Genomic DNA, 26,391 nt, shown 5'->3' on the forward strand with positions numbered 1-26,391 from the left:
ACAGCAGTCTTTACTCAGATACCACCTGCTCTGTCAAGTCTACACTGAATTTTTCTAAGCTGTTCTTTGTGTTCGTGCACTTTATTCCTGCCACCATTAAGCAATAAGTATACCTGTTGGTTCTTCTCAAGTAAAATTTTAATCTTTTGGAGCAGAGATTATTCTCAGTTTTTTCAGCTTTACTAATATTTTTATTTCTTTTCTTTAAAGATATCATCCACAGGTTAACTCTTTAGTCTTGATAGGGGGATTAAAATGAATGTTTTTGTCAGGAAGGTAGGGCTGTGAGCTGTGGCTCTACAAAGGGAAACAGAACACGATCCATGTTGACACGTCCTCTTTTGTTTACCAAGGCTATCTATGTAAGAGACCCCAGGGGGACAAACAGATGGCACCATGAGCAATGAACCTCTTCCCATTTGGGGCTCCTAGAGTTTTCTACACTGCTGTTTAATCTGCTGGTTTAATTGCAGTCATCAGGAGAGATGCTTATGGAATTGACACAAGTGGGATGTAAAGAGCACAAGTTCTAGTTCAAACTACATGTCAATGACTGATTAAAAAGGATTAGATGAAATAAACAAAATATTAAATCAAATAGCAGAGCTCACAGTCAAAGACTATGGAAAAGGCCTGTCTATAACATTCACCAGATAGGGATGGGGTGAGAGTTCCAATACAGGTGTTTTCTTTCCATCCTGATTCTAGCATCCCCAGGGCCTTCCCTGGGCAGCATCCTGAAATCCTCACCAAAAGGGCATATTCAGGACTAGAGAGGAAGGCCTAAGTTCAGGGCTCAGGGTCAGAGATTGGGTAACTGGCATCCAAACCAGATCCAAATTGGGGCACTGCTACTGATAAGCCACCCACTGTTTAGGAACATGTTGGCCATGAACTCTAATCTGGAAGCTTTTTCTATTTTGGAAGAGGGTTCAGGTGGGCTTAAAACATAGTTATCACTAATTTAGCCTTGTCTTCCTTTTAGCCATATGGCTCAGGGTCAAATGAGAGTGATTGAAAGGGGCTGCCACATCTTTCAGAGCTGTGAGCAGTGGGAACTGAGGCCCTCGTGGTTCTTCTGGTCTCGGGATCCTGGAGGTTCTGGCTTCATGTCTCCACTAGTCCTCCGGAATCATTCCCCTCCTGCACCTTTAAGAATTCCTGTCCCTTTAGTCTTCAGAACTCTCTTTAGATTGAGGCTTAGAAACCTGGTGAAATTAAGGCACATAATTACTAAGTAGTAAAATCCAGATGGGAACTCAGGCCTTCCCTGGAAATTTGTCAACAATCAAGAGTGATGTGGAATCAAACTGAATACACTAGAGGTTTGAGAACCTAGAGATACTTCAGATTGAGCCTGGGAGTCAGAAAATGAGGAAGTCACAGAAGTGATACAACAGAAGGATGTCCTCTGGTCGAAGAGCAGTATACACGTCAGAATCACAAGTTTGCGAGCAATGCTTCAGCTAACACAAATGCACTGGTTGAGCTGTATGAATACAGAGAAAGGAGAAACTGAACTCTGCCTGAAGGTCGACAGAAAACATGTGATCGACCCGGACCCCTCCATTCAAGCCCATCCCATTTCCCTCACCACGAATGATGTCAGCTAGTGAATATCTGTGTACCCAGTTACATACCAGGTTTGTGGGGCGGGGCGGGGGGGGGGTAGGAAGAGTACCCTCAGGCTTTGCTGGGGGAGTATCTGCCGGCAAAGACTTCTACGGGAACAAAGCCCTCGTTCCCCAGGGCTCCAGTCAGAACAGCAGACCTGGGACGCCATGTGGCGCCAGGTCCCCGGCGCCATTCTTCAGCAGGCTACTCCGTCTTGGAGCCGCAAATGAAGCACTTCCTCTGGGTTCCCGCCAGGCCCCGCCCCGCCCCGCCCGGCTCCGCCCCCGCCCCGCCCCGCTCCCCGCGCGCTGATTGGTGCTCGCCCGAATGATGAAACTTCCCTCATGCGTTACAGGAGGCGAGGCTATAAATTGGGGCAAGCCCGCCGCGCCGGCCCCACGCCGCATCCCGCCCGCTCCGCAGGTAACTCTCATTCCCTTCTCCCCGCGGTCGCTCTCCCGGCGGCTTCCGGCCACCTTGGCGGGCGGGCGGAGAAGGTCAGCCGGGCTGGGGGGCGATGCTCCGCGGCCCGCGGCTGGGCGGTCGGCGCGCCTGGAGGATGCTGCGGGTCCCGGGCGAGTTAGGGCGCCCGCGACGGGCGCTTTCCGGCTGTGCCTGGCTGGGTGCCAGCTGGCGGGGACGGGCCCCTGGCGTTGACCCTCCGAGGGGTTCAGTGGCCTGCGGCGGGGGTGTTACGGAGGTGGGCCGTGCCCACCTGGGTTGGCCCCTATGCCTTTTCATTTTTATTTCTTTGGTATTGCGTTCAAACCGGCGGAAGTAGCTGCCGCTGAGGAGGACGCACGTGTTGGAGGCCCCCCGGGCTGTGGGATTCGAATAACTTAAAGGTTTCTCTGTACCTGACCATTTTAAACATAGCAGGATATACCGACAGGTAGTTTGTAATTGTTTTTATAATTATATTGGAGGCAAAACAATCCAGGTTGACTCTCCAGACGGACTGCATCAGCAAGGACACACAAGGCATCAGCAAGCTGCCTAACCAGCGCTGTGTGCTCTGCCGCAACGCCTCCCTCCGAGCCAACAGGTACGATTCCCTTGGGCACTTTAGTTCCAGAAGGAAGGGTAGTTTATTATTCAGACAGTTAATGCTTAAGAACAATCAAGGAGGTACACAAAACTAGATCACGGTATGAATTTTAAAATGTTAGTGGAAAATGCTAACTAGTTCTTAGCAAAAACAACTCTTATTTAAGGTATTTCCATCTTGCTTCTTGATTGGTGTCCTCGCTTGCAGTATTCCTTCCTTTTACCTGTGCATCACGGGCTGTGATTTATCCTTAACCGTGGGAGTAGGATCCCAGTGTTTTAGAGGGAGGCTCAGTTAGACAGGAGTCACGGTTGAGATGAAAACAGATGACTTCTCTTCCCAGAACAATAATTTGAAAAAACACCTTCCATTCCTGCACTTGTTCTGACAATGTTTTTAACTCTTTGAACTGAAATGAATGAAAGCCTGTCACTCGCTGCTTGTTTGACACTGTTTCTCTTGCTGTGATATGTTAATGAAGTAACAAACAGGAGGGAATAATGTTCATCAAAATAATGAGTTTCATGAAATGACTAAAACATTACAGACATAGTTCCACTTAATTTGTTTTACCTTTGGATTGAATGAACGTTATTACAGGCGCTAGAATATACTGTTAGAGGAAGGAAGGTCGCTTTGTTGCTGTTAGATTATTTAATATGGCTCACATACAACAGCTGCTAGATTATTTAAAATGACATGGCTCACACACAACAGAGTTGGGGGAAACATTTCTATGACCATATCACTCCATTTTTTTCTCCCAACTTTTTGAAGCTCCCTTGTATTTTTTCTTTTTTAAAATTTAAACCATTTTATTGGGGGCTAGTACAACTCTTGTCACAATTTTTATATGCATCCATTGTGTCAAGCACATTTGTACATGTGTTGCCCTCACCATTCTCAAAACGTTTGCTTTCCACTTGAGCCCTTGGCATCAGCTCCTCAGTTTCCCCTTCCCTCCCTGCTCCCCCCTCCCTCACGAACCCTTGATAATTTATAAATTATTTTATCATATCTTACACTGTCCAGCATCTCCCTTCACCACTTTTCTCCTATCCATCCCCCAGGGAGGAGGTTATTTGTAATTGATTCCCCCTTTTACTCCATTTTCCCTCTACCCTCCCAGTATCACTATTCTCACCACTGGTCTTGAGGGGTTTGTTTGTCCTGGATTGCCAGTGTTTCCAGTTCCTATTTGCATTGGGATCATGATAGTGGGGTTCGGGGGGGAGGAAGCACTAGAACTAGAGGAAGGTTTTTCTGTTCCCCTTGCTGTTCTCTTGCATGCCCTTAGTGTTTTGCTGCTGTGTGGTGGGGTCAGCTCAGTCACACATCCCACAGTCTCCAGTGTTGTCCCATGTAGGGCTATGGGTCACTGCGTGATGTCCCGTCTCCTAGTGGGGCCAGTCCTCTCTGCTTATTGGCTGCCTTGAGCCAGGGCAATTGTCCTCAGGGCTTGGTGGGCCAGAGTGTGCTCCACTCCCTTCCTCCCCTTTCATTTACTTCTGCTTCCATCTGATAGGTCTGTTCCTTTCCCCCACCAGAAGTTCTGTTGTCATTCTCTGTGGCACACCCTTCCATGGTGGGGGTCAGGCTGGTTCTGGTTGGGGCTGGCCTTATAGTCAAGTCTATTTATGGATTTATGGATTCCTCCACATGTTACGTTGCCCTCCTGGTTTGGCGTGCCATGGTGGAGTCTATATGCACATTCCAATTCTGTGGGGACACAACCAGTACTCTTCCCTCTAGGTGGGTTAGTGCCCTGTTCCCCCCATGTCATCATCTTAGTTTCTCCCCACCCCCATTCTCCCCCCCTTTCCCCCTTTCCCTTTCTTTATGTTGGACTCACATGTACCTCCCTGGGTGTGGTCTGACACCCCCCCACCTATGCTTCTACCCGTGTATTGCAAGGTAAGTCTTATATTTTTTATTTCTGCCGTGCTGATTGTACTTGCCTTAGGGGACTCATGTTATATTTGTCCTTTTGAGAACAACGGGTCACTTGGCGCCAGAAGCGAGATCCCCTGGGGGCTTGACACCCTCCACCCCCCTCACCCGGTTAGTGAAAATATGATCAGAGTAGTGGTATTTCGCCTAGTGGCCCAGACCCCGCCCAGCTCCCCCTCGGGAAACGGAGTTGCACTGGGGGCCTCCCACTTATTCTACACCTCTCATGTCTCTTCCTGCCAGACTAGAGTCAAGCTCAACAGGGTCTTCCTTCCCCACTGATTCCGCCAAGCTTGTTCCCTTGGCTGTGGTTTCGCTGGATAGTAGGTAGGGGCAGTGGGAATCTCCCACCCTTGTATTCCTTTTGAACAATACTGCTCTAAGAGGATATGAGGAAGTCAGGAAACATCACCATACAGGCAGCAGCAGTAGGGAAAGACATTGCAAGGAGGTCTTTGGCCCTTTTCTAGGACTGGTTTTGGTGAAACATGTACGAGACAGCTGTGCTCTGCTTTCCTCTGCTGAAGAATTGGTTGTGCTTCTCTCACAAGCACTCTGTTCAAAAGTAGAATGGCTAGTGCGTGCTTTCATGCTGTAGGCTTTTAATACTGGGACCCACTAGGTAGCATAAAGATAATTTAGGCAAATTCACTGGTGACTTGGCAAGAAAATCAAGCGCAATTCAGGTCGAAAGATCCTCTCTCTCTCTCTCTCTCTCTCTCTCTCTCTCTCTCTCTCTCTCTCTCACACACACACACACACACACACACACACACACACACCGTAAAGAAAAGCGCTTTCCCAACTTTTATGTGGCTCATGTTAGATGGTTTATTAGTAGTCATGACACTGAAGTTCTTAGTGACCAAATGTCCAAGGAAATGTTTCATTCAGTGCTGTTTGTGTAGTACGTGGAATTCTTAATTTCTAGGTAGCCTGCGTTAAACTTAAAGGCATTACAAGCCTTTACAGGCAGTCCTTTGAATTACCAGCCTCCACTTTACGTCTAACCTATAGCTACAAACCAACCTCTAAAGTTTATTAAATTAATTTATGACCCATATAATGATTCATAATAACAGACTTTAGGTGCAAGGTGCATCAAAATCTTATCATAACATGTTTATGATGTTTCAGTGAAAGTGGAAGCGTTTATTATGTATAGAAAGGTGCACTGTCATTTGATTTCACGATCATTAGATATGAACTTTACCTAACTGTTAAAATTTTATTACGGATTTGACATGAAGGCAGATTTAGGTCTTAGTCTGGGGATTGTTTGTCATTTGGTCTGGTTTATTTAAAGGCTAAGAGAACCACTGATTTACATAGTTTAAAATGTTTTATGTAATTCAGTCAAAATTCTCAGTGCTTGCTCAAGTTTGCTCAAAGTGGTTGATGTAACTTGAATATAGTTTTGTTTTTTAAATTTTACAGAATTTTTGTCCTTAACCTGGGCATTGGCTGGCAATTTGCATCTTTTAAAAATATAAAATAGCTATTTCTAGAGGTCGAGACATTTAGCTGTTTGAGCAGCCAGAAACAAAAAGCCCTTGGTTCCGCAGCTGAGAATCTGGATTACGTGTTCCCCGGCCTGTAGGGATGAGCCAAGCCATAGTCTCAAGGCTGTTGTTACTACATATGCCCTTCCTACTTTGTTTGCTTATTGGTCGAGGCAGCTTTGAAGTGAAGTATTCGTGTTTGTAAACATTTTGTTCTTGTTTGACTGAGTTCTGAGAAACACTGATCACTGCAGTCATTCAGGGTTTGGCTCTAAATGATCGGCTAGTCGTTTTGAATCCACTTAGGCCTGGTGATCCGTTCCCCTAAAGCTTATTGCCTAGAAAATCCTATGGGATTTCCTGCTTGGGCACTTGGGTTCTCTAGGAATTGAAAATTGGCCAAATGGCACTTGAGAACACAACATTTTGTATCTCTGTCTACCTAAAGGGTTTGATTGCTCTTTAAAGCCAGGATATCAGATGTCTGGTGATATGAGTGGGCTTCAGAAATTCTGTGCAAATTTTCATTATCTTTTCACCATTTTCCTACAAACGTTTGAATCCCCTTGGTGTATCTTGGTACTGTATTTTAACACTATACAATTTCTTCTATCGATTCTACTTGATTACTCACTGCCATCAAGTCAGTGCTGGCTCATAGCGACCCTACAGGACAGGGTAGAACTGCCTCTGGGTTTCCAAGACTGTAACTCTACAGAAGTAGAGAATCCCATCTTTTTCCTGAGCAGCCGGGGGTGGTTTCAAACTGCTGACCTTGCAGTCAGCAGCCCAACCCGGAGCCACTACATCACCATGAATGTATTTCATTGTGAAGAGATCCAAGAGCAACTGCATTATTCTAGGGCTTGCGAGGCTGGGTAATGGGAGTGGGGCTCTGTGGTTCCTTTGCAGCCTATCTGCATGTTGTGTCTGTTGTGTCTGCTTATCTTGGGAACAGAATGACAATACAGGGGTGGGATGAGGCTTGGATGCCTCTAGCACTAGTCAGCCACCAAAGGTGGGAGAATGCAGACGCTGGCTAGGTACTAAACTGTTGTAACTAGCTAGATGTAAAAAGGCCATTATCTTTTCTGAATGTCTCTAAAATCAACCACTTTCTAACCCTGTCTCCCACTAATGGAAAACTGTCAGGTTTTCCTGTCAGTTAGATAGGTTAGAGTTCAGTTTCTGAAGTGGTTTGTGTAAGTCTGTCCTTTGATTTAATGGAATATTCGGTTTGTCTGGTTTTCTCTCCTTAGAGAGCGCGTGACTCCGCCCCACCATGTGCGGCATCTGGGCCCTCTTTGGCAGCGATGAGTGCCTCTCTGTTCAGTGTCTGAGTGCCATGAAGATTGCACACAGAGGACCAGATGCCTTTCGCTTCGAGAACGTCAATGGATACACCAACTGCTGTTTTGGATTTCATCGGTTGGCGGTGGTTGATCCACTGTTTGGAATGCAGCCAATTCGACTGAAGAAATTTCCGTACTTGTGGCTCTGTTACAATGGTGAAATCTACAACCATGAGAAGGTACACAAAACAGACCAGAAGATATCTGGATGTGATGAAACCTGACTGGTTATAATATTCTGATGTCTTTGTTTCATGCTTTTTACTTCCCATATTCATTATTCCCATTGTGTAGCCATGCACTGAGGTGCCAAGAGGTGGAATGTCTAGTAAGAAAAGCTGATAAAATGGAGAATAAGGAGTCTAGTTCTTTGATTTCTTGGGTACGCGTGCTGTGTTCTGTGTCGCACTCTGCCTTTTTGATCTAGATGCTGTCGTCCATTGCAGTGGCTACATGAACTTAAAGACAATAGTCAAGGTGAAAGGGCTTCTAATGGAAGGTAGCAGGTTGTAATGCAAAGGTGAGCAATACCTAGGACACTGTTGCTCTCCTTCAGGAAGGACATGATATAAGATGCTTTGAGGGGAGTTAATAAATGCCACTCCACTGTAAGCCTCAACCCGAAGACATTAAACTCAAGCTCTGGGTCACTAAACCCAGCTCCATAAATTAGATACCTGTAGGCACCCCCTCCACTAGTGAGCCTCTCACCCCAAACCACTGCACTTTACTTGCTGTGTGGACTGAGAAGTTCACTACTGTCTCGTGCTCTGGCTCCTGGTTCTGCTGCTGCTCCTCTGATGCCAGAGCTGGCTTCTGGATCCAGGAGGCTCACTGCACAGGGATTACAGGACCCGGAGGATGAGCTCTACTCCTGGGTTTTGCTTGTAATGTTTCTCATTCTATATCCAGCAGGATGGCCGTCCAGTGAATCCTGTTCACAGTTAACAGATAAAGCCTATCACTATCTTCCTCTACCCTCTTAACCTAGGGTTATCCGGTGTGAGTTAAGAGACTGACTAGAGGAGCCACATTAAAGTCATTCAGTGTGTGTGAGAGAGAGAGCGATAGAGAGATTGGAGTATGCGTTTAGCATTGGACTGCTCGCCACACGAGATGGGTTGTTCATCCCTGAGAGGAAGATGAGGCTCTTGCTCCCATAGTTGGTAGTCTCAGAAACTAGGTATTATGTCCTAGGTAAGGTCACCACGAGCCAGTGTCAGCTGGCTGGCCGGCCGTGGGTTTGGCTGGTGTGTGAATTCATTTCTATATTAGAGTCTCTCTTAGTGCTCAGGATACAGTGGTAACAGATGCCGAGACCTTCACAGCAACAATGAGAGAGCCTGAACGTGGGAGTCGGGATGCAAGAAGAGTGACAGAAACGGGATGGGATTTACAGCTTTATTGTAAAGCTGATAAAACATTACTTTGTACTTTGTTCCCAGGACTTCGTGGCACATTGAATCTAAACCAGCACATTCTATTAGCTGGACTGATTGCTTGCCATGTGGATAATTAGTATTGTGAAGGATAACACAAAGCCTTAAACCAAGTCCCTGATTTCTGGGCAAGACTACCAGTGACCCTGTCATCCTGGTAGCTGGTCCTTACTTGGCACTTACTTGCCCTTTGAAAAAAAGTCCTTCAAGAATAAATATGAAACCGATGAAAGTGGGATAGAGAGAAGGGCCTTTTGAGAAAGTGACACTCAGAGAGACCAGCTAGCAGAGCTGGAAAGAACTTGTCTTGGGGCCCAGGAGTTGTAGTGCAGTGAGCCAGGGCGAAGAGTTGGCAAGGTAGGCAGGTCCACATGGCCAAGGACCGGGAAGCCTGACCAGGGATTAGACTATTCTGAGAGCAGTGGGGTTTTGAAGATCATAAGGCAGAGATGGGATTGATTAGTTTGGAGCCTATCATAGTTGAGCTATGTATTACTATTGCATGCTTCTTTTCATTGTAGCAAAGGGCAGGAGGGCGGCCCCGTGCAGTGGAGGGCATGGGGTAAGATTGTGGGGGCGTGACAAATGGGACAGCGCTCTACTCTGGTGCCGTGGCCTCTTGCAATGAGATTGGATGAGGGGCTCGGCATTCTGACTTTTAGAAGCTGAACATGGTAACTAACTGTCCACCCAATGGATAGGCAGCACATACATGATAATGGTGTGAATGTGTGTGTGGGGGGGTGTTACAAACTTCTTAGCCTGGGTTTCAGATAGGAAATCACTTTACTTGGATGACATTACCACATTTGATAATTTTGTTTAAAAGCTATACAAGGTCAACTGCTTGCAAATCATTTCTAAAATGATGCAATCCGAGGGGACTTCAAAAAGGTTGATGGCACCGAAAGGTAATGGAATTTTTTCACAGACTTTTATTTAGAAGCCCATTATGCCACCAGGGCTCACATTGTATCGAGATTCAATATCTTTTAACCCTGTGTCCCTTAATGCAACCCGGATGTGGCTTCTGGAGAGGCAGCTGGTGTCCCTGAATGCAGCCAGAGTCTTATTTGCTGGCAATTCTGAGAGTTCTTTGAGGCTAATTATGGAATGAGCCATATTAAGAAGCATGTTTACATGTCATCTATCTATATGGGCCTTATACATAAAACCCTCTTTGAAAATTTTCAGAGGTCTTAAATGTTGAAGCTTACCCAGGGTATCCACCCATTTTGGTTTATTATGTTAATCTCCTCTTTAAACAGATAGAACTGCCTCTGGGTTTCCGAGATGGTAATTCTTTAAGGGAGTAAACAGCCTTATCTTTCCTCAGTGATTTGCTGGTGATGAAACCTCTGACCTTGGGGCTCACCGCCCAACCCTTAACCACCACTTGTGCTACTGGTGACTGTGTTATGTATGAAGTGTCCTCGACTCCAAGGGACCCCAAAAGTGTCTTCCTCCCAATCTATGGGGCCATGAGAGGAGAGTCACACAGAGGCCTTGACTGCCTGGATGTCTGGGATGTGCGTCCTCAGCTTCTGGGACAGGTCTGTCATGCAGATTTGGAGCACACAGTTTGGAAAGGAGCTGGTGGCTAGGTTGTTAAGGAGCAGTGACTCAGGGAGGCGGCCATCTGAAAAGGCCAATGTCCACCCAAATGTCTGGCCTGGGGTTTGTCCCCTTGAGTGCCATCCAAAGACCCACCCATCACTAGCACTGGTTAAAGCATTGTTCCCTAGTCTTTCCAGAGTCCTGCCCCACGGACTTGTCCTTATGCCCAAGGCAGTGACGGTCCATGGGGGAGTAGGTCTGTATATGGGCCTTATCTCTTACCTTCCACACGGAGCTTGATAATGGCACAATCCTGGTACCCTGCTCTCTGTAGATGATGTCTCTTCTCACCACCTCTAGTTTTCCTTGCCACACCACAACTACAATCGCCACAGGTGTAGCATTCCGCTGTAAAGAAATTGCAGAATTCGAAGTTAGTTCAAATGGGTTCTTTTTGACCATGCCACGGTTCTACATTTCCGAAGTGTAGAAAATACTAACTTGCCTTTATAATAAACAATTATTAGGGAAGGCACTGGGATTCCAGTTTTTAAAATATTTCTCTTGTTTCCTTAAGCTGCGTCACCACTTTGGATTTGAGTATCAGACCAAAGTGGACGGTGAGATCATCCTTCATCTTTATGACAAAGGCGGAATTGAGCAAACCGCCTCTCTGCTTGATGGGGTGTTTGCATTCATTTTACTGGATACTGCCAATAAGAAGTTGTTCCTGGGCAGAGATACCTATGGAGTCAGACCTTTGTTTAAAGCCATGACTGAAGATGGATTCTTGGCTGTGTGTTCAGAAGCTAAAGGTAATGATGGAATTTTTTTCTGTGGAGTTTCATTATTGTCAAGTTTTTGTGCTTTCCTTCGAAATCCTATTTGCAAATCCCTTGTGTGGCCATCCAGAATTTTACAAGCAGCTTTAGGTGCATCAACTTTACGTTTTTCATGTCTGAGTCATTTTTATTATTTATATTAACTTACCTCCAGATAGTCGTCTAAGAGGTTCCCCCCCCACCCCCCGTTTCTATTGTGCTAAATTATACCCAACATGCATTGCCATTTGACCATCTTCTAGAGTAGACATACAGAGATACCAGCAGCAGTATTCACCTCCAAAATGTTGCATAAGAGGGATACTCCTGCTCTATGGTAGGATCCCTGGTAGTCTTATATGTTGCCTTATTTTTCTCTTTTTGGTGTTTATCTATACAAGATAGGCAGTCTTACCGAGAGAGCGACTGGTCTGACAGTTCCTGGGGCGTGGGTGGGTGGGGAGCCAGCAATGATGGGTACAGGGGAATAGTAAGTGTTCCAAAAATGATGGAGAACAAAGCCCCTGAAGAGCCCCCCAGATAGACTCCCGGTTAGGAGGGGCAGTTCGCAGAGCTCCCCAGGACCGCTGGGGAGATGTCATAAAGGTCAGAAGACAGACCTGGGATTGTGTATGCTTTTGGGGGTTTTTACATCCCCCCCTCTTTTTCTTTGTTTTGTTTTTGTCTTTTCTTTGTTTTTTTTTTTTTTTTTTGCTTACCTATGTAAGACAGGCATGGGAAGTCAGCCTGAGAAGAAAGCAATGGGGCTGATGGTTCCATAGGAACTTGGGGGTGGAAGAGGAGGGGAAGGGAGCAGTGAGCAAACAGCATTGTAGACAGGGGAACAACTAGGGAATTGAAATCAATGAGGAGGATGTAGACATCCCGGTGGTGTTGGAGCAACAGCAATCTAGCTGAGAGGAATTACTAAGAGGCAGAAGAAGGGTGAGCATGATAGATATATTGGATTGTGTATGATATGGCAAAAATAAAGAGCTCCCAATAATGGATGTGTTGACATGATAGTGGGTAAAAGAAACAGGAAAGATCTAGGAAGCAAAGCTATGGCTACAGGAATAACATAGGTGTGGATATATGCAAATATATTAATTCATAAAACTAGAGGTATTGGCCTAAGTACATCATATATTTATATGGTAATCCAGTGAGGAAGTGGACGGACTTGGATCCGCTCCTCAAGCCCTACCTCGATGCAAGAACACTTGGTTCTAACAACCTAGCATTCTGTGATGCTCACCTGACATGGCTATCAAAAGATATAGCATCTGGAGTCTTCAAGGCTTGAAGTTCGAACAAGTGGCCATCTAGCAGAGAAGAAACAGGCTCACCATGGAAGAAGCACACCAATGTGTGTGGTCATAAGGTGTCAATGGGATCAGGTAACAGGCATCAGAAGATCCCAAACAAAAAACATTGTTGAGAACGTGGGGGGTTGGAGCAGAGACCCCAAACCCATCTATAGACAATAGGGCATCCCCTCACAGACTGTTCACAAGCAAGGGATGAGTCAAGCAGGGCTCAGCATAGCATTATTGGTGAAACACAATTTTCCTCTGGTTCATTGAGGCTTCCTCACCCTCCACTATCATGACCCAGTCCTGCTTTTCCGGTCTGGCTAGACCAGAGCATGTACACTGCTACAGATAAGAGCTCTTGACACAGAATCCAGGTGAGATAAACCCCTTAGCAACAGAAATGGGGTAGGAGTGGGAGGAAGGGGGAAGCAATCACAATGATCGATGCATAACTCCCACCCTCCAGGGGGATGAACAGCAGAAACCTGAGTGAAGGGAAACAATGGTTGGTGTCCAAATCTGCTTGATACAATTGATGGGTGGAATAACAGAACCCCAATCAAGTGAGCTTTTAAAAAATAAATAAAATTGATGATGAGGAGGGCGTAGCTTTTCTGGTCATTTGATTAATTGAGTTGTATTAGAGCGAAATTACAGAGGTGGGACAGGAGGGAAAAAAAGGAAAGAAAAATATATAAGCTTATATATGCAGATAAATGTCTATTTGCTTTTATATGTGTTTATATATGCAAATACAAGGAAGCAGATGGACTTTGGGCCTCTACTTGTCTTCTGTATAATAACAGTTTATTATAATGTGGCATTGTATGATACCTTTCTGACATCACTGAAGACAAAATGGGTGCATAAACAAATGTGAAGAAAGCTGATGGTGCCTGGCTATTTAAGTCTGAGGTCTTAAAGGCTTGTAATTTCACAAGCGGTCATCTAGCAGGGAGTAGAATTGTATGGGAATAGATATATTGGATTGTGTAAGATGGTGGGGTGGGGGGCAACTCCTAATAAAATGATTAAATTTTAAAAACCCACAAAAACACACAGCCTTAATGTAACCCTCACCCCTGAAAAAAGTTGTATCAGTTCTATTCAGTTGCACAATGTCTTCTCTGAGTAGAAATGCTCTACCCATTAAGAAGTAACTCCTCACTTCCCTCTCTAGCCCATGGTAGCTAACCACGGGCCTGCTTTCTCTGTCTGCATATCAGTGGAATCGTATAGTATTTGTTCGTTGTATATGACTTCATTTAATGCGTGTTCAAGCAATGCTGCAGCATGAATCAGGACCATATTTCTCGTTATGACTGAACAATATTCCATGTGAACGCCACATTGTGTCCCTTCGCTTGTGGCGGCATCGGGGTTGTTGCTTCCGGTGCACTGTTGTGAGTAAAGCCGCATTGAAGGCTGGAGTACTGTCCCGTGCTCACCACTGCTCTCTTGTCCTGTCGAGCCCATCCTTGCAGTCCTGTGACAGTCCGTCTTGCCAGGGAGTCTCCCCTTTGCTGCTGCCCAGCGACTTTCCCAAGCGTGCTGTCCTTTTCCAGGAACTCTGGCTGTACCTGTTCTAAGACAGGGTTGTCCTTTTGGCAGTCTGGTACTTGGATATTTTCTGCCAGCATCACAGCTCATGCCCTCATTCTGCTCTGGGCTTCATTCTTGCACATGCAGCTTTCACGGGCACATGAGACGGTTGAAAATACCATGGCTTGGGTTGGGCACATCAGTCCTCAGTGAAACCCATTATTTGATTTCTTGACTTTTGAAAACTAGTTAAGGGATAAATGTCTGGCTTCTTCACATCTGACTTTAAAGTACCCCACAGTGGATCATTTTGGTGTCAGAGCTCGGGACTTATGGCTGTTGTTGAAATTACACGGCATGCTCCATGCACACTAAAGTAACGTTGACTGCATTTTCCGAGTTGCACCACCATTCCTACCCCCCTTCTGAAGTGGTCCTGCTATCCAGTAAGCCGACACTTGCCGACCTCTCTCCAACCACGCATGATCTGAACTCTGTAGCTGCCAATTGGATGATCCCAGGACATGTGTTTGAAAGCGCGGTGCTCAAGACCAACATGTCTTTCGATTCAGTCAGAACTTCTTAAAGAGGACTTCAGGGGATACTTCCGGTTTAAGGAAGAGATGGTCTCAGTAACAGTTTCAGGGGCTCAGCTGACCTCAGTGGCTTTAGAATTTGACGTGATCTTCACACCAATAGCCCCTGCCCCCAGGTATGTTCTTGAACTGTCTCTGTGGTGACCACGAAAGGGCATCATTGCAAGGTTCAAGTCTTAACTCTTTGCTGCACGAATGTGTCTGAATGTTAACTCTTAGTTAACATATGTTTGCATGTTACAGAAAAGAAATTCCCTTCTCAGAAATTCCAGATAGGGAAAAGAAACCACATTGGAGAGTAATTCTGCTGTATATCTCCATGTCACTCAATCTGTAGCCAGTGACAGTAGGCCTTGGGGGATTAAGGTTTTTTGTCATTGCCCCCCACATTGTTTATATAACGGATATTTATTTGTATTTTTTTAAAGGAACATAGAACTATATTTGTGATAAAAGTCACTGTGGAGTCTTATACTATGTAATTTGAATTAAATTATCTTTATAATTGAACTGATTCAACAGCAAGTAACAACATCTTTGTGGTTTGTAGGCCTTGTTAACTTGAAGCATGCCGTGACACCGTTTTTAAAAGTGGAGCCTTTTCTTCCGGGACACTATGAAACTCTGGACCTAAAGCCCAATGGCAAAGTCGTGTCTGTGGAAATGGTCAAATTCCATCATTGTCGGGATGTGCCTCAGCACGCCATGTATGACAATGTGGAGAAACTATTCCCAGGTAATGTGACACCACCTATCCGCCCTTTCCCCCAAAGCTCAAACGTTTCACTTGCGCATCTTGTGAATGATTGGAGCTTCGAGACTTGCTTCCTGCGTGCCTTCGAGCTGTGGCAGTTCTCTGCAGAGCGAATGCCGTGGTTCACCAAAAAAGGCCATCGGGATGCATGCAGAAGCCGGTGCACCTCGTTCTCAGCAAACAATGTAGCCTGGGTGGGTCTGGAGCTCTTTCCTCTATTTTGTATGTTTATAGGTTTTGAGATAGAGACCGTCAAGAACAACATCCGGGTCCTCTTCAACAATGCTGTGAAGAAGCGTTTGATGACGGACAGAAGGATAGGGTGCCTTTTATCAGGTGAAGTCAGAATTTAAAACCTAATTATATTAGCGTGCTTGTTTAAACTTAAGTGATATGGAACTGCTCCTGAAGTTTGAACTAAAATATTTCTTTAAAGATTTAGCTTTCCTTCATTATAGAAAGAAAATGTTAATTTTCTGTAAATTAAATTTCATATGATCATATAGCAAATTGGAGTGTCTGAGTGGTGTAAATGGTTGATTATCATCAGCAGATCACTGAGAGATTGGGAGTTTAAACCCAGCTAGAGTTATCTCAAAAGGTGCCCTCGTGGCATAGCGGGCCACTTGTTGGTCTGTTGATCTAAGGTCAGCAGTTGGAAACCACCAGCAGGTTCAAAGGAGAAATGAGGTTCTCCTAAAGATTTACAGGCTCAGAAACCCACTGAGAATCAGAAACTCCTGGATAACAGCAAGTTCGGTTTGGTGACAGAGGCACCTCAGAAGACCTGGAGGTCTCCTTGAGAAAAATTCCGCCTTTGAACATCCTCTGGAACACAGCTCTACCCCGAGACATAGGAGGGTGCCCATCAAGACAGTGCTCGCCATTGCACTGAACGCACGTCACATCTGTGATCCCATTCCTGGAGACGTTTTTACAAAAGCACCTGTTTAGATTGCTGACAGCACCTCCCTCAGTTTTGTTCTGTGTTTTAATCATTTTTGGGGGCTCATCAATACATACATCCATGTGTCAATCATATTTGTACACTTGTTGCCATCATCATTCTCAAAACATTCACTTTTCACTGAGCCCTTGGTGTCAGCTCATTTTTCCCCTCCCTCCCCACTATTCCCTCTCTCATGAACCCTTGATAATTTATAAATTTCTATTTTGTCATATCTTATACTGTCCGATGACTCCCTTCACCCACTTTTCTGTTGTCCATCCCCCAGGGAGAAGGTCATATGTGGATCCTTGTAATCGGCTCCCCCTTTCAACCTACTCTCCCTCTACCCTCTTGGTATCACCACTCTCACCACTGGTCCTGAAGGATATGTCCTGGATTCCCTGTGTTTCCAGTTCCTATCTCTACCAGTGTACATCCTCTGGGCTAACCAGGTTTGCAAGGTAGAATTGGAACCATGATAGTTGGGAGGGAGGAAGTGTTTAAGAACTAGAGGAAGGTTGTGAGTTTTCATTATTGCTACACTGAACCCTGAGTGACTCATCTCCTCCCCACTAGACACTATATCCTTTGATAGCTGGCACCATCAGCTTTCTTTACCACATTTGCTTATGCACCCACCTTATCTTCAGTGATCATGTCATCACAGAATGCCACTTTAATAGAACAAAGTATTCTTCCATTGAGGGGGAGTACATGAGAACCTCCCTTGTTTTTTTCTTCACATTTTCTACATTGTCAAATCTCTGTCCTTTCATGTCTCTTCATTCTCTGAAACAAAGAAGTTGCACAGAACAAGGTCAGGTGAGTCAGGTGCGTTGGAGACAAGAGAGGCATGCTGTGTTTTGCCATAAACTGGCACACCGAGATGGCTGTATGCGCAGGTGCATTGTCATGGTGGCAAAACCAGTCCTTAGTCTATCACAAATTAGGCCTTTCTTGTTGCACACTGTTACACAATCCTCTGTTTCAGAACTTCCAAATAGAAAGCCTGATTAACAGTCTGACCTGGTGGAAAGAACTCCAAATGCAATGTCCCCCTCACATCAAAAAAAGCAAACGAACATCATCTTTGATCTTTGATTTCACTTGATAGACAAACTTTTGGGGCAAGTTGGCGATGGCGTTTTTACTGGCTCGGTTGATGTTGGGTCTCAGGGTCCTAAGAACAGCATCAGGTGTCCGCACCAGTAATGACCTTGTAAAGAGTTTGGAGCTTTTCTTTGAAAGCTTGGTGGCAAGTTTCCACTTGACCCTCTTTTCCCTGGTCGCTCAGAACTCGAGGCGCAAATTTTGCAGCAACCCTTCTCATTCCCATTTCTTCATTAAAATACACTCCGTCATCAAGTGCATTGCACGACTTTTGTGCATCCAGAATGTAGTCAATAGACATTTCACCTTTTTTAGATTGGAGAAAACGACTCGTACACTTGAGTTTTTCCCATAGAACTGTCTTTAAAAGCTGTTCTGCAGCATTTTTCCCTGAACAGGAAGCGAAATTTCACAGCTGCATGTTATTCTCTTTAATCCACCTTTCAAAAACAAGGTTCAAATAAAACTGCTTTTTCGAAAAAAATTTCATTTTGACCAGAGATGCCTGTCCCAAGCAATGCCACTGGGTGCGCTAACTCAGAGCAAGTTGCTCGACTAGCTGGGGAAAAAGTACTGTGAAGGTTCCGCCCAGTCGAACTATTTTTGGGGGGAAGGGGCCGTGTTACCCCCTTGTATGTGATTGCATGATTCAGAGCCAACTTGGCTGCATCTGGTTAACTTAGCAAATTAGAGTTACACTACTGCGATATGCTTCATATAGCTTCTGCAGATTGGATTTGACTCAAATATGTGATTGTCCTATATTATAGTAGTTACATGTTACAGTTTTTAAGTTACTTTTAGTTTGCAAAACTAAATCTTAGTACTTAACAAGAATGCAAAGTTGCTCTGTCCTGATCTTCTGCAAGGAATATCGCCAATCATGCGGTTGCTGTTTTGCTCGCAGGTGGTTTGGATTCTAGCCTCGTCGCTGCCACCCTGATGAAGCAGCTTAAAGAGGCCCACGTTCAGTATCCCTTCCAGACGTTTGCGATTGGGATGGAGGACAGTCCTGATCTACAAGCTGCCAGAAAAGTAAGAAATTATCTGTGCCTGTTCTTAGAATGAACAGCAACATGATTACTGTTACTGTGATTCTACTGCTGTGTTGACTTGGGTGATTATTTCCGTTAAATCTCTTGGAATGAAATACTTACTGAATGTCAACTGTGTGGTACACTACTCTCTAGACCGAGGCATTCCTCACAAGCTCCCTGTGACAGTAAGGGGTATAGTGCTGTGGTTGGTCATGGTCCTTGGAGCTTGTGTGCTGGTTTCCAGTGCTTGCTATCTATGTTTAGGGAGCAATCCTGGTGGTGTGGTGCTGAAGCAGCTCACTGCTCTATCCAAAGGTTGGCAGTTTGAGCGCATCAGTCCTTCAGAGGAAGAAATGGCCATCGTGTTCTGTAAACGTTTAGAATCACAGGGACCCTGCGGGGCAGTTCTCCTGCAGGGTTCTATGAGTGGGAATCACTTGATGGCAGTTTGATTTGGGGTTTATGCTTAGAAGTGTAAGGAACCTTGGTAACTCCATGGTTAAGTTCAGCTGTTAATGGGGAGGTTGACAGTTAAACCTAAAAGTCACTCCATGGGAGAAAGATGCATCAGTCTGCTTCCGTGTAAGGCATCATCATCGAAACATAATCCGAGCCCTGGCTTCTATCCTAAAAGGTATTAGGTAGAATGGCTGAGTAATAGCTAGAGATCAATCCCAAGGCAAACCGATCATTGTTGAGAGAATCCAAAATGGTCAAAGAGAGAGTCCATTGTACATTGGAATAACTTCCTGGGTGAAATTGGGGGTGCCAGGAGATTCAAATGTTTGGACTAGAAAGAGATGAGGTAGGTTTGGTAGAAAAGGTGAAAGCTAGGGCCTAGTTGGGAACCTCTGGACTATGTATAAAGTTGAAACTTTTGGAATGGAGAGATGTGATGGGAGATTGGTTTGCTGGTGCTTGAATGGAGGATATTGAGATTGGAAAAGGTGAGAAACCAGGTTGGAGGTTCAAAACCACTCCTATACCTGTAGAGACGATCTGATGATTACTTCGGAAAAATCAACCATGAAAAGCCCGTGGAGCACGTGGGTGGGGTCTTCGTGCATCGGCGTGACTCCTGGACTTGTTAATGTACGTGGCTTGGTTAGCTGCTGCCATGCTTTGTTTGAAGGGTGGTCATCTTAATAACAAGTGTATGAATGTTTCATATATAATCAGGTAGCAAATCACATTGGGAGTGAGCACCATGAGGTCCTCTTTAATTCTGAGGAAGGAATTCAGGCCCTGGATGAAGTCATATTTTCCTTGGAAACTTATGACATTACAACAGTTCGTGCTTCCGTAGGTAAGGTGTTTTGTTTTCCATGCTAAGGAAGTCTACGGGCTCAGCAACTATTAATTCAAGCGGCAGTGAACAAACAGCACTCATGTAGGAATGCAAACAATTCCTGTCTCCAGTTGTTTCCGAGCATTTGAGAATTCCCTGCGTCTCTTTTGGAGTGCGGGGACAATAAATACCACGAGACGCACAGTTAAACCTCCATCAGTCCTTCATGGCTCGGAGTTCATGCAATCCCGAGGGTGGATATATTCCTTCCTCTTCTCTTGATCCAGTTTCATCGGGCTGTAATCTGGAGAGCAGGAGGAAGTAGTTGTGTTACAGTGTCTTTGCCTCTAGGAATCCTGGTTTTAGAGCTATTGTGGTAGGTAGGCCAACAGAGCACTCATCACTCAGTACTATTGTCCACCAAACAACAGTCATTTCACTCTGTAGATACTTAGTAATACAATCAGACTGACCCAGGCTGCTGGACCTCACATTGGGTTAGATACGGGTTGGGCCCCATTGCTTATATTCTCACTGCGAGGACCAATTTTTGGTCCTTGGAGGGCAAGAAAATCTTAGGTATTATAATGGTTTGTGATTCTTCAAAGGACCGTTGTACATAAAAAGATAATTTTTCATAAGAGGCCTGGTGACGTAGTGGGCTGTTAACCTTAAGATTCGCAGTTCAAAACCACCAGCCACTCCTTGGGAGACAGATGAAGTTCTCTACTTCCATAAGAGTTACAGTCTCGGAAAGCTACCTGGGCAGTTCTGCCCTGCCTGAGGGGCTCCATGAGTCGGTAAGGACTCGATGGCAGTGACTGAGCAATTCATGGCCGGGAAAGGTCTCATCATCAAAGGCTCCTTTAGAGAGGGCATTGATGAAAAGATATTGAAGTAAACACTGGTTTAAGGGAATATAATTAAAAAACCTAGCAGGCAGGTGTTAGACACATGTTTAATGTATGTTTCAATTACATGTACCATTTGGTGGGTAGTGAGCAGCAGAACATAAACTAGAATGCCAGCATTTTAACTTACTGTACATTAACAATCGTGTAAAAGTATGATTCTTAGACACGTGCATCATTGTTCAGTTTTGCAGAATTTCAAGCAGGGGCACTCTTTTAAAGACATGAGAATTTTGAAACCTGCTTATAAACTTGTGGGTTGGTTCTGGGTTATTGTATCGCAGTGGTACAACTTTTGGACTAAGAGTGTTTTAAGTAATTATAAATATGTCATTATTTTGCGATCTATAGTAATACAAAATCCAATATAATAGCAAAGCTTGTCAGTCTTAGAAGTCAAATAATAGAAGTTTTTGGTTTAGGGCTAACATGAATACCTTTGCCCTTTTTCTTAAGGTATGTATTTAATTTCCAAATACATCCGGAAGAACACAAATAGCGTGGTGATCTTCTCTGGAGAAGGTTCAGATGAACTTACACAAGGTTACATATATTTTCACAAGGTAAATATTCTGAAATGGAATGCTATTTGTGTTAGATTAAGAAAAGTATGAATTATTTGACTATGCTCATATTAACAGTAACTTTAATCTCTTGTGAAGTTTGCAGAGAACTATGAGTCTCCCTTCATATTTCTTGGGGACAAAAAAGTTATGTATAAGCGTAATTTTCATTCTTTAAAAGGAGTGAAACATCAGTCACCTTTGGGTGTTATTTGTTCTAAAGTTACCGGTTTTGGTGTGAGAAAAGGCAGGATTATAAAGTATTGCTTTCCCTTTAGCCAGCCTTTTCTTTCCATCCTTGTTTTGCTTTGCTTTTTTTCTTACCTGCTTTTAGAATTGGAGTATGTGTGCTGGTGAGAAATTAAAACTTGTGTGTTAAGGGCAAAAGTGTGTGTGTGTGTGTGTGTGTGTAACATCAGCTGTTTCTCTGGAATCCAGGCTCCGTCTGCTGAGAAAGCTGAGGAAGAGAGTGAGAGGCTCCTGAAAGAACTCTACTTATTTGATGTTCTCCGTGCAGATCGAACTACTGCTGCCCATGGGTAACTTAATATGATCCACCTGTAATCAAAAATTGTCACTGGCTGATTTTTTTCCCCCATTCTGTGGCAAAGTATGGCTTGACTTTTACAGAAGGAAAAGAAGCTTCTCAGCCAAAAGAGAGACTAAAGTCAGCTCTCAGTGTTGACAAAGTAGTCCCCGCGGGTTGTTTTAGAGTTTCATTAAAAAAAAAAATCATTTTATTGGGGGCTCATATAGCACTTACCACAATCCATAGATACATCCATTGTGTCGAGCACATTTGTTGCCATCATCATTCTCAGAACATCTGCTTTCCACTTGAGCCCCTGGCATCAGCTCATTGTTCCCACTCTCTCATGAACCCTTGATCATTTACAAGTCATTACTATTTTGTCATATCTTACACTTCACCCACTTTTCTGTTGACCCACCTCCAGAGAGGAGGTTATACGTCGATCCCCTTTCCACCCACTAGTTTCCATCTTTACATCGTAGCGAAGCACTCACTTGCGAACAAGCCCCAGGGAAGGCATTTGCAGTCATCTCTAAGTCTCAAAGAGCGGTAACGATCATGCGTGTCCATGCTGCAGGCATGAGGCAGGTTGATTGTTCACAGCCAGGCTTTTCTGGTGTCCTTTCTGATTGGCTAACGCGTTCCCTTTTGGCTGGCTGGCTGAGAATGAGACAATGGATGGCAGCATGAAAGGCTTTGGTTGCTTCTAAGGTGTCAAACTTGGGAGGTAATTACTGGACTTCAGTAGACAGATGCTGCCGCTCTTGCTGAAACAGCCGGCCGATGGTTTATGTTGCGTGTGGGGTCTTCAGGAGTGAGTAATGAAAACCACTGGACTGTCCTTAGAGTTGCGCACAGAACAAGTCCAGGCAAAGTATGATCGGATCCCTGCAGGTTCCAGACTTGCTGCTTGTGGGGTGCTGATTGAGCTCCTCCTCATAGGGACAGTGAACGGACTACACTAAGCCTCCCTCGGGTTTGGGTTTCATTTCCGAGATGAATTGGTAGGCACTCCTATTTGGACGATTTTCTATTCCTCCAACCCCAGTGTATACTCTTAGAGGGCTTCAAAACAGTTTTGGAAAAATGGAGGGAAACGACGAACTTCGAGGAACCTCTGAATCACAGTCTAAACTGACAGGCGCAACGTATCCATGTTGACTTAGATTTTCTTCTTTTCTCCTATAAGCCTTGAACTGAGAGTCCCATTCCTGGATCATCGATTCACTTCCTACTACTTGTCTCTCCCACCCGAAATGAGGATTCCCAAGGTAGGTGAATGGATTCCAGACACAAGCTGCCCACGGGTCTCAGGGTCTGTTGGCTCCTTGCTGATGTGCCTTTGTTTCCACTTCAGCATGGGACAGAGAAACATCTCCTGCGAGAGGCCTTTGAGGACACTAACCTGTTACCTAAAGAGATTCTTTGGCGACCGAAAGAAGCTTTCAGCGACGGGATCACCTCGGTGAAGAATTCGTGGTTTAAGATTTTACAGGACTTTGTTGAACATCAGGTATATAATGTTTCAGAGCATATTCGGGAATAGGTGGATTCGGATGCAGAGTGGTCAGGACCATTCTGTATTTAGATTGAATGTGGGATTTGGTTTCTGTCAGTACGAGAGGACCCCAGCCCCTATAGATGGTCCTTAGATGTGAGTGAAGCAGCAAGAAGGATGAGAAAGTAGCATCTGGACTGGCTAGAGTTGAACGAGAGCCCAGTCATTCCTGGCCATCATTGGACATTTGGGTACCCAGCAGGCTCCAGGGAAGCTGGGTGGTGTAGTGGGTTGTGTTGGGCCCCTAACTGAAAGGTCAGCAGTTAGAAACCATCAGCCCCTCTGAGGGGGAAGGATAAGGCTTTCTACTCTGGGGAAGAGTTAGGTCTCAAACCCATAGGAGCCGTTTTAGAGTGTCATTATTAGTTAGAGTTGACTCGATGGCAGTAAATTTGGTTTTGTTGTGAGTAGTAGTAGAATATGCATTGAATGTTTGTAGCTATACCCAGGAGCCTTGGCGGCTGCTACCCCATGGTCAGCACTTTGAAGCCAGTACCACTCTGGGAGAGAGCTGAGGCTGGCTGCTCCTGTGAAGACAGGCCATCTCAGAAATGCTCGAAAGGCGCACTGCGTCGCACGGACCTGACGACAGGGCACTTGTTTTCACCATGACTTTGTGTAAGTGATGTGGCACTTCAAAGGCTCCCTCACAAATCCTGCCTTGTGCTTGTCCTCTCATTCTCCCAGGTTGATGACACAATGATGGCCACTGCCTCGGAGAAGTTTCCCTTCCACACTCCAAAAACGAAAGAAGCTTACTACTACCGCCAGATCTTTGAACGCCACTACCCTGGTCGGGCTGGCTGGCTGACCCATTACTGGATGCCTAAGTGGATCAATGCCACTGACCCTTCTGCCCGTACGCTCACCCATTACAAGTCGGCCGCCAAAGCTTAAGTGCTCTCTGAGCAGAGTAGTCCACGGGAATGCTGTTTGTTTGGCGTTGTATGGTACTACAGCTGGGTCCTGGGAACAAGGAGCCAACTACCCAAGTGTACTTGAGTTAAATAAAATAAAAGTCTTATGTGAAACAGAATCGCCATTTATGATCTCATAGCCCTTTCATTAGTGGTAGCTAGAAATTGCGCGGCTTTGCTTTTTCCTACGGTGGAGGTGACGTTGAAGTGGGGAAAGCAGGCCGCTGTTTGCAAGAGCTCGCCAGCACCCCAGTGGCAGGGTGACTTGAGAAGACATTTGGGCCTCCTGCAGATATAGCCTCTCCCCAGGGAATGTCGTCCCTTGGCTTGTCATTTCGGATCTTTGTTGTAGGAGGACAACCAATAGACCCAGCCTTTTCAGAATCTACCGTGGGAAAGAAACCCTAACAAGGACACATGGCACTAACAGGTTTCCATTCGAATGCTCACTGCTTGAAAGACAAGTGAGACAGTAGAAAGGTGACCCTGACTGAGGCACTGAGGCGGAGCTGCTGGCACACATGCTATGGTCAGACAGCCTGCTAGGAGTGCAAGTAGGGGGATTTAGCACCTCGGGGACCGGGGAGGGCTTTGAGGCTAGTTTTGGACGTTAGCTGAAGGAAGCTGGAAAAATATTCAATGACGGTGACAATCTTGAGTCCAGGTGCTTGACTGAAAACTAGCATAATTTAGTTCTAGGCTTACTGTTCATAATTGAGCCTCATCCAGATAAGGAAAGTAGCACCAAGAACGTTGGAACCTTGAGAGACATGGGTACATCAAAAAAATTAAAGTAGCATACACCCACTTGAGCCCTGGTGGTGTAGTAGGTTGTGTGTTGGACAGCCAGTTGCAAGATCAACAGTTCAAAAAGATGAGGCTTCCTCCTCTGATGAATGGTCTTGAAACCCACGGGGTCAATCGCTTTGTCCTATAACCTTGGTAGGAATCACTTGTTTAGGTTCCAAAAACCAGGTGATGTGAAAATTGGTGTTAGGCCAGGATGGAGGGTGACCATGTCAGATCACAACGTGGAGGACTGCATCCTTACATAACTACCCAATGATGGAGCTGCCAAACCACTGAGCCTCTTGGCCAGCTGCGTGGAAATGGCTAGCACAGCCAGTGTCTCTCCCCTCACCGCACCATGCTTTCCCCCACAGGCACATTGTGACTGCGCCCAAGAAGCCCATTAGCAGATTTCTCTACGACTGCAAAATGTTGGCTAACTAGATCATCCGTAAATTAGGAGCTGGTTTTTGAGGGCCAGGGTGTTGGCTACAGATTTTGAACTTTAGTGACTTAAATTTGCCACCCAGATTTTATAGAGATAAGTGGTTAGACCAATTTCATAGCAGTAGGTTCCACCCTGCAGGTTAATCGTAACTAGCAATTTGTCAAATATAAGCAGTACATGAGAGCTGACATCAGACCTCTTGTATCTAAAACATTCTGTCCACTGGATCACGTACACAGGGCTCAGCAGTGTGTGCATTGTACAACCTGCTTCCCTTGACCATTCTGATAATCCAGTGGTAACGGAGTATTTTGAATCTAATCCAAAGAGTACCACTAATAAGTTTTTTTTCAGCAGCAAACTAAGATTATTTGCCGATCTCTGCCTTTCCAACCTCATCTGAGCATGCTGGTGAGGACCTGTACCCACAGCCTTGCTGCACGGGCCTCGATAAAGGTACCATGTGGCATTTACAAGAATGATGGTCATGGCCTTCAGCAGTTTTGTTTTTAACATTTATAGATCACCTGGCTTAAAGGCCTCCATAATCCAGAAGTAGCCCTGAGTCTATGATATTTCAGCCTCGAAGGGCATACATCTAATACTTGGGAAAGGCGTACATCTAATACTTACTGGCATTAGACCTTTGGGTTGTTATGGTTGTAGAATAATTCACATTCCCAGGGCTTACCTTAGTTTGGTCTGGATCCATGGAAGGAATTTTCAGAGCGAGACTTTGATCCGAACGTCTCAGGAAGCCAAGTGTTTGCTGGGTAGGCGGGCACTCCATGGAGCGGT

The 26,391-nt window shown here is 45.1% G+C and overlaps 1 protein-coding gene across 1 annotated transcript; it reads left to right on the forward strand.

The window, feature by feature from the left end:
• Positions 1-1,943: 1,943 nt before the first annotated feature.
• ASNS (asparagine synthetase (glutamine-hydrolyzing)) lies at positions 1,944-24,475 on the forward strand. Its single transcript, XM_075558378.1, has 13 exons — positions 1,944-2,037; positions 2,541-2,659; positions 7,374-7,645; positions 11,040-11,277; positions 15,288-15,473; positions 15,726-15,827; positions 18,458-18,585; positions 19,767-19,893; positions 21,243-21,349; positions 21,788-21,888; positions 23,071-23,152; positions 23,239-23,394; positions 24,127-24,475. The coding sequence occupies exons 3-13, from the start codon at positions 7,397-7,399 to the stop codon at positions 24,334-24,336; spliced, it is 1,686 nt and encodes a 561-aa protein (XP_075414493.1). The 5' UTR covers positions 1,944-2,037; positions 2,541-2,659; positions 7,374-7,396; the 3' UTR covers positions 24,337-24,475.
• Positions 24,476-26,391: the final 1,916 nt, after the last annotated feature.

Source organism: Tenrec ecaudatus, chromosome 9, assembly GCF_050624435.1.
Source record: "Tenrec ecaudatus isolate mTenEca1 chromosome 9, mTenEca1.hap1, whole genome shotgun sequence".
NCBI lineage: Eukaryota > Metazoa > Chordata > Mammalia > Afrosoricida > Tenrecidae > Tenrec > Tenrec ecaudatus.

Bases quoted from the DNA above. Each gene is read 5' to 3' on its own strand.
- ASNS (XM_075558378.1), top strand. From the start codon at position 7,397: ATGTGCGGCATCTGGGCCCTCTTTGGCAGCGATGAGTGCCTCTCTGTT. The intron at 18,586-19,766 runs GTAAGAAATTAT...ATATATAATCAG, and splicing joins ATCTACAAGCTGCCAGAAAA to GTAGCAAATCACATTGGGAG. The intron at 21,350-21,787 runs GTAAATATTCTG...TCTGGAATCCAG, and splicing joins GTTACATATATTTTCACAAG to GCTCCGTCTGCTGAGAAAGC.